We start from the raw sequence: 8350 nt of genomic DNA, 5'->3' as shown, positions 1-8350 counted from the left end.
CACATACGATGGGTATTGAAGAAATATTCTTTATATCTAAAGGAATTTCATATAACAAATCTCTTAGTCACTCAACTTATTTTCTAGTTTCGGCCAATGCTAAAAATGCCTTCCAAGATTCTAGGGAACTTTATATAATGTAACCTAAGGTTTTTGGTTTTCTTTAGGTAACCAAAAACCCTATTGATAATGTTTGGAACTTGGGTTACTCATAAACATACTTAGTTTACTTATAGCAAATGCTATATCAGGTCTTGTACATTGTGCAGCCTACATCAGACTTCCAATTGCACTTGCATATTCTATTTGAGCTATTGCTCTTTCATCATTTTGATCATCTTGATACTTGGATCCAACGGGGTATTAGCCTCCTTGACATTCAAGTGTTTGAACTTATTTATCACATTTTCAATAGAATATGACTGGCATAATGTAAAACTCCCATTATCCCTTTTAACTTTGATACTAAAGATAGTATCCGCTTGTCCAATATCTCTCATTTTAAACGTGAAGGATAGAAACCTTTTTATTTTCTTGATTCCGTCTATATTGTTACAGATGATCAACATATCATCAACATATAGATATATTAATGTAATTATACCATCATTTATTTCAGTGTATAGGCATTTGTCTACGGAATTATGATTAAAACAATTTGACATTATTTTAAAGTCAAACTTCTCATGCACTTTTTGGGGGCTTGTTTTAATCCATTTAAGGATTTGATTAGTTTATATATTTTCTATTCATTTTTCGGTAGAATAAACACTTCTAGTTGTTCCATATAGACCTCATCTTCGAGATCTCTATTTAGGAATGCTGTCTTGACATCTATTTGATAAACATGCAAATCATAAATTAATGCTAGTGCAAATAGGATCCTTATCGAGTTTATCCTAGCCACAGGTGCATATATGAAATTACTTATCATTCCTTTCGATGATACTCTTTAGCTACTAATCTAGCTTTGTAGGTATTAAGTGTTCCATCGGAATTATACTTTTTTCTAAATGCCCAGTTGCTACCCTCCGGTAAATCAACTATATTTCAAGTATTATTTGAAATAATAGAATACATTTCATTATTTATTGTCTCTTTCTAGAATATACAATCTCTCGATGACATTGCTTCATTATAGGTTTTAGGATCACTTTTCACTTGAAAGAGCAAAATGTATTGTTCTAATAACATACTTCCCATACCCTCTACTATGTAAAAAGAAATAAGTTGGAAATTTATCTCATCTGATCCTAGACATTTTTCTTTTTTATTTCTCTTACTTCTTCGAGGCTCTCTTTCAGCATTTCTAGTAGACGTCTCTTCATATAGCTCTCTAGAATTCGGAATAGATTTCCTTGCTACTAATACATTCTCGAAGAATTTCACTTCTCATGATTCTATTATAACATTCGATTCAAGGTTTAATAACCTATAGGCCTTGCTATTAAGAGCATATCCTACAAAAGCACATTTGATACCTCTAGAATCTAACTTGGTTCTCTTGGGATTCGTGTTTTTATAATAAGCAAGATACCCCCACTCTTTGAAATAATTAATATTTGGTTTCCTATCTTTCCATATTTCATATGGAGAGATCTTATTATTTCTCATAGGAATCCTGTTTACTATATGAAAAGTACTAAGCCCCCGTTTGGCCCCCATTTTTTGAAAATGAACATGAGTGGAATAGTGTTTTTTTGAAAAATAAGTAGTTGAGAAAGAAAGAAAAATTTTCGATTTACATGTTATATTATGTTATGAAAGATTGTGTGGTTGAAAATAGGGGGGAGAGAGAGAGAGAAATGGAATGTAATGAAATGTAATTTAATGAGAACCAAATGGGAGCTAAGTAAGGCTTCATCCCATAGATTAAAAGGCAATTCAAAATTTAACAGCATAACATTTATCATCTATTAGAATGTCATATTCTTTTTTTCTGCTAGACTATTTTGTTCTGGTGTTCGTGGTGCAGAACGTTGATGTGTTATTCCATTTTATTCACAAAACATATTGAATTCATTAGAGAAATATTCTCCATCTCTATCACTTCTCAGAGTTTTTAGTTTTCTTCCTAATTGATTTTCAACTTCAGCTTTATATATTTTAAAGTTACTTTTATGTTTTAGCATATATACTTAAGTATACCTAGAACAATCATTGATAAAAGTAATAAAATATCTATTACCATCTCTTGTTAACATGTAATTCAATTCACATATATTGGAAGGAACAAGTTCAAGTAATTCCGTTAATCTTACTACACTATGAAACTGCTTTATAATCATCTTTAATTTAATACACGTTTCATATTTTTCTAAATTATCAATTTCACATTGTATCAGTCCACATTTAACCATTATTTTCATTGTGCTAACTCTTATGCGTGCTAATCTACCATACCATAAATTAAATGAATCAGTAACATATGTAAAAGACTTGATTTAATTAGAGTCATTCTCAAAAGTACATAATTCGACCATTCCTTCAGCGGAATAGCCCTTTTCAACAAAATACCCATTATGGGTTAGTACAAGTTTTCAAAATTCAAAAACAGATTTAATTACAAGTTTTCCCAATAAAACTCCACTTGCTATGTTTCTATTCATATCTAGTACATGTAAGACATTTGTCAAAGTGATCTTCTTTCTTGAAATGAAAATGATTTCCACATTACCTTTACCAATCACTTCAGATTTTCCTTCATTTCCCATTTAGATTTCTTGACCATCTTTAATGTCATGATAAGTTTTGAAAAGAGACTTATCATAACAAACTTGGATTGTAACGCAGGTGTCATACCACCATCCCGAAATTTTCTCTTGGATTGCATTGATTTCACTCACCGTAGCGATAATATCATTGATGGAATTTACTTGTCGTTCCTTCTTTTTTATTTCCTATGCCTACAATCTCTTGCATTGTGTCCCGATTTTCCAAAAATATAGGAGGGTCCCTTGGATTTATTTTTGAACTTCCCTCAATCCTTTTTAATACCAAGAAGTTTCCCTTTTGTTTTGTAATTGTTGGGGTTGTCTACATTGCCACGACATTGGCTTTCGAAGAGCCGTCATAAAAATTTTCAGTCTTATCTCTTGCCCTTGACTCTTCCTCTATACGAAGATATTTTTGTATATCTTTCAAGGAAAAGTCTTCAGAACTATGTAAAATATTTTTCCTATATCCTTTCCAAGATCTCATGAGTTTGGCAATGATTGCTCCCATTTGAAAGGTTTTGGGAAGTTCGATCTTCACCATTTTAAATTTGTTTACAATTATTTGTAATTCATGTACTTGAGACAACAAATGAATGTTATCAAGAATTTTGAAATCAAAATATTTAGAAATTAAAAACTTTTTGATACCTTTCTCTTCGGCCTTATATTTGTTTTCAAGTCATACTAGATCTCTTTTGCTGATGTGATGTTTGTGTAGAGATCAAATAATCGATCTGACAGTGCATTTAGAATGTGGCTGCAACATATTAATTCGTCCTCTTTCCATTTCTTTCTTTTGTCACGAACTTCATCAGTATCTTTGTCTATTGCGTTGGGAATTGGCTCCAATTTTGGATTGAGCATGTAGAAGATCTTTAACGCCATTAGGAAGAATTTTAGTTTGTCCTACGATTTTGTGAAGTTAGCACCATCAAATCTATCCAAATGCACTAAGTCTTGATTCATTATTTTGATAGTATCGAGTGTAGATTATGTCTCCATCGTAATAAGATGAGGAATATCACTTGAGAATGTTACGAAAAATACAGCAATGGAGAACAGATGGGGAAGAAGTGAATAAATATAAACCGATGAAGACTTGAACATGAAGAATATATTGATGTTCTCAAAAAATATTTGTCTCCTTCACAATGCGCATAAGGATTAAATATGGCAAATGTCTGTAGGATATAATCAAGCCTTGAAAAAGAGCACCAAAAGCAAAAGTATCTTCAAATGAACAAGTAAAAAAGAAGAATTTGATTATGTAGAGAGAGAGAGTTTCATGAAAAATTGGATGAAATTAAAAGTAGTTTTTCATATGTTTTAGGGATGAACACACCTTGTATTTATAGTATTCTACCATTCCAACATGAAGTGGTTTCAATTCAAATGAATAGGTGCATAGTTTCACCAAAACCACTAGAAATTTGAAAAATTTCCAGCCAATGGTCACTTTTTTCTACTATGCAACCGCATGGGCTATAACTATGCGGTTGCATAGTTATAGCTTTGGCCGCCTTATGGTTCTCTGAAAATCTAGATGCGATCACAACCCTCAGAGGCTATGCAGTCGCGTAGGCCATTTTATAGCTCGATTTTCCACTTTATCCAATTTCATTTCAATTCATCCTCCTTGATTTTGAACAACAAATTTGCAACAATCATAATGAGACATGAAGATAAAATTTGGGGCGTGAGATGGGGTTCTGGACTACAAGTGGACAAGCCATGCATGGCCAAGTCTATAACTTCTTGTCTGTCTCTTTCAATCGCTCATTGTTCGAAACAATTTTTGGAGTAGTATATCTGAAAATCTTCATGAGATGGTAATCTCACACACAAATGCCGTTGCAAAATTGAAACCATCAGGGTCGAAACTATGCACTTAGTTGCCATATCTTAACTCTGATAGTTTTATTAATCTACAGAATGCAAATGAAGAGTGTTGTCACTGGTTGAAGCATTCCTTTAGAAATTATATATGTTTGCTTTCAAAAAATCCAGAATAGGGAGAAATGTTGAGAAAAATGATGATTAATGAGTGATAAGTACACTACAATATTGTATTTTTTTTTCCAATTTTTTTTGTTGAATTAGAAATATAATTGTAAATTTGTTGTGGTTTATTTATTAAAAATATATTTTAATTGTGGTGTGATTATAATGTGTTGTCGTAATAAAAATTTGTAGTAGTAGTAGTAATACATCACAATTTTTATCTTGCAACAAATTTTAATTTCACTAAAGTTCTCAATCTTTGTTCATTTTATCACTTATGTCCCTAATAATTTTTCATGTCATTCTTATTTTTGAACTTTTCGTTAATTAAAACATTTTATATTTGATAATAATTTTATGTCCAAAAGTTCATTGAAATGGTGTAAAGCAACTTATTTTTCATCATATTTTTTAAATAACAAATGAATAAAAAGTGCGAAAAAATATTTCTCTCTCATTTCAAATTATGTAAACAAAATATTTTGATATAAATAATTATCAAGGATGACATGTTCTAAGTAATAGAAGGCAGAAGATAAGAAATTTGACGAAAAAAGTTAAGGAAATAATTACTACAACGAGCAAAGATTGAAGAGTTTAACGCAATTAAAATGTGGTGTATCAATTAAAAATAATTGTGGTAATATACTACCTTTATAATTATGGTGTAACAAGTAATTTTATTGTGGTAATGTAATTACCCATATTTTTATCATCCAATAGGTCAAATGTACCTTCCGAGTAAACCTTAATTATCGAAACAATCAAGTTATATGTACATTAAGTTTGACATTGTTGTGAGGTAACATTTTTTTACATATTGATATTTACAATACTTTAAACAATCAATGGAATAGATTTTGACCACACTTGGAATTTCATCCTTAAATGTACACAAAGGTGTACAACTAATTTAGTCCCCGTTTGGTTTTCAATAAAATAAATTTCATTTTTTCTCTCATATTTTAAATCACACTTTCATAAAATAATATTACACGTAAATCGAAAACTTTTTCTTTTTTTTAACCACTCATTTTCCAAAAAAATTACTATTTCCTCCATTTTAATTTGAAAAAATGGGAGCCGAACAGGGCTTAATCCTTTTTGAAATGGCCCTCTCGAATTATCTTCAAATCATTTTCTTGATCACACGTTGAGTGCTAAATAGACATTTCCTAAGAAAAGTCACCAATTTTGAATTCAACCTTGTAGGTGCAGTGTTAGAAATGTGCATTGACTTTGCATTTTAAAGCAAAATGGAAACCTACTAATGTTTCATAAATGGGAAAAGCCATCTTAACATCATTTTTGACATCATTCGAGTTGGTAATATTTAATTGATGAAAAAATTATTTATTTTTTAAAATGGTCCAATAGTAATACACACGATGTAAAATAATCAGGACATCCACTATCTCACCAGAAAGGTACTCCCACTCTCACACCTGCGCATTGATATGTCACTGGAAATTTGACTCGTTAAGAAGCGCGGGAAGCTCTCATTAATACCACGCTTAAGTGCAGAGAGAGGATGAACGATTCAGGCGCCATTCTGTGTCAGATCTCTTCTCTCAAGGACATGCTTGATCAGGTATTCTCACGTAACTCTGATTTTACATACAACGGTTTTGCTTTACGGTATGAAAATTCTCTGTTTAATTTCATTACTCTGAAGGTGAATGAAGAAATCGAAGCGAGCATCCAGATAACCAGAGAAATTGAATCGGAAATGGTCAAGTGCGGGGAAATCGAGTGCGCTTTAGCTGCTCGTGAATCTGAGTTGATGAAAATGGGTTATACGTTGCAGTCCGAGATCACTGGTTTGATCACTGTCGCTTGTAAGAAATTTATTTCTTCTCTGATTTCTTCCTTTCCCCAAAAAAAGAAAAAAAAAAAAAAAAAGGAAATACAAACCGGAGTTTAACGAATGATTTACAGCAATTGGAAATGTACTTATTTCTATATTACTTAATTCCGAGTTTAATGAATGATTTCTAGCAATTAGATTGAAGTCATTCTTGACAAAGTATTGGGTAGAAACTTAAAGTTTTTACACATGGTTCCGATTTTATAAAATAAAGAGGATCAGCAGAGCAAATTATTAATTGTTGGAAAAGTATCATATTGTACTAGGAAATTGGATTGTAGATGTGAGGCATGAGAAATTAAAATATACATGAGAAAAGTGGTATTGGGAATGGTCACACAAGCAAAAATAAGATTAAAGCAAGTGGAAAGAAAAATACAATTTCAGCAATCTTAATAAACTGAATGACGAGTCTACTATTTATATGGGACATGTCAAAACTTTCGAAGTAACCTAAAAGATGAAACTAGGTCAAAATACATGTGAAACGGACATAAAGCAAAAAACTTAGACGGCGCCGTCATTCAAGCGCCGTGCAATAGCCCCGTTGCTCGAGCTAGAGCTCGGTGATAGGCAGGCGACAACTTTTGCTCCAAAAAGTTTCTCTACTGCTTGAGCGACTAGCTAGTAATAGGCTAGTAAAAATCCGACGACTTTTCTTCTCGATTTATAATTTTGATCTTTCTATGACCACTTCATCTAGAACTTCAATGCTTACTAAAATTTGGGTTACATTACAAAAAATCTCCACCTTGACAAAAATTTCGATGCGACGAATGAAGATCCAAAATTTCTTCACCTGGAAAAGTAAGTCCGACTGCAATGAAATAGACTGAACTCTTCAACCAGAACCAAACTTCTCCACCTCACGAAAAATTATTCTTCATCTTTCATAGTATCGACAAATGATTGCCGAACCCAAATACTGGGTTTCCAAAATTTTCACAAGGAATTCAAAATTTACCAAAAATAGGATTGAAGCACACCCTATAGTAGAATCAGCTTCAAATGTTTAACTGAAGGCCCCTTGCTAGTCTCGACACCTTCAAAACCACAAAAACATATACAACCAGATCAACATCCTCGTATCTATCCTCAATGGGTCATTCCCTAGCAATTGAACACGATGGCACCCGCAGAGCAGAATTACCTATGTCCTCCAGACTCATCTGAGTAGTGTTCTTCAATAATGACCAAGACCCAACTCTCAGAGGTATTGTACCAAACTGTATATACACCACGGTACTAAACCTGTTTCGATGATTCTTGGCGATTCTGCTCGACCTTGTAAAATGTACAGCTAGAACTTCTTCCGCACATCCAGTACCGCACGGACACTCTTTCGAACTTTCAAGACTCTTTCTCCCTTCAAATCAACGGTACTTAGTGAGATGAGATTCTTCTTTAAATCTGGAACATGTCGAACTTGGCCAAGTTTTCTAATAGTTCCATCCAACAACTTCAATTTGACACTGCCAAACCAGCTACTCGACAAGATTCGTTGTTACCCATGACAACGACATCTTCATCATTGTTTCATATGTTTCAAATAAATCCCGATTGAGAAACATATGGAATGCACAAGCTGTATCTAAAACCCACTCCTCGTCAGGTTTGGATTCCATGTCAGAAATCATCAAGAGTTTTTCATCATTCAAATAGTCCTCAGCTATGTGGGCCTCGTCAGAAATATTTGATTACTTTCCATAATTTGTAGTCGAATTACCTTTGCTCTGCAACTTTTCACAGTCTTTCTTGATGTGTC

General features: G+C 32.7%; 1 protein-coding gene across 4 annotated transcripts in view; it reads left to right on the top strand.

The window, feature by feature from the left end:
- Positions 1–6125: 6125 nt before the first annotated feature.
- The window catches only part of LOC111390686, a 7890-nt gene continuing 5665 nt past the window's right edge, over positions 6126–8350 (top strand). For all 4 annotated transcript variants that reach the window (XM_023015753.1, XM_023015752.1, XM_023015755.1 and 1 more), the window contains exons 1-2: positions 6126–6309; positions 6394–6556. In XM_023015753.1, the coding sequence (XP_022871521.1) occupies positions 6250–6309; positions 6394–6556 (223 nt within the window). In that variant the 5' untranslated portion in view covers positions 6126–6249. The remainder of the gene's footprint in view (positions 6310–6393; positions 6557–8350) is intronic.

Source organism: Olea europaea, unplaced genomic scaffold (assembly GCF_002742605.1).
Source record: "Olea europaea var. sylvestris unplaced genomic scaffold, O_europaea_v1 scaffold705, whole genome shotgun sequence".
In the NCBI taxonomy this organism is placed as follows: Eukaryota; Viridiplantae; Streptophyta; class Magnoliopsida; order Lamiales; family Oleaceae; genus Olea; species Olea europaea.
This window is presented reverse-complemented; position numbering and strand designations above follow the sequence as displayed.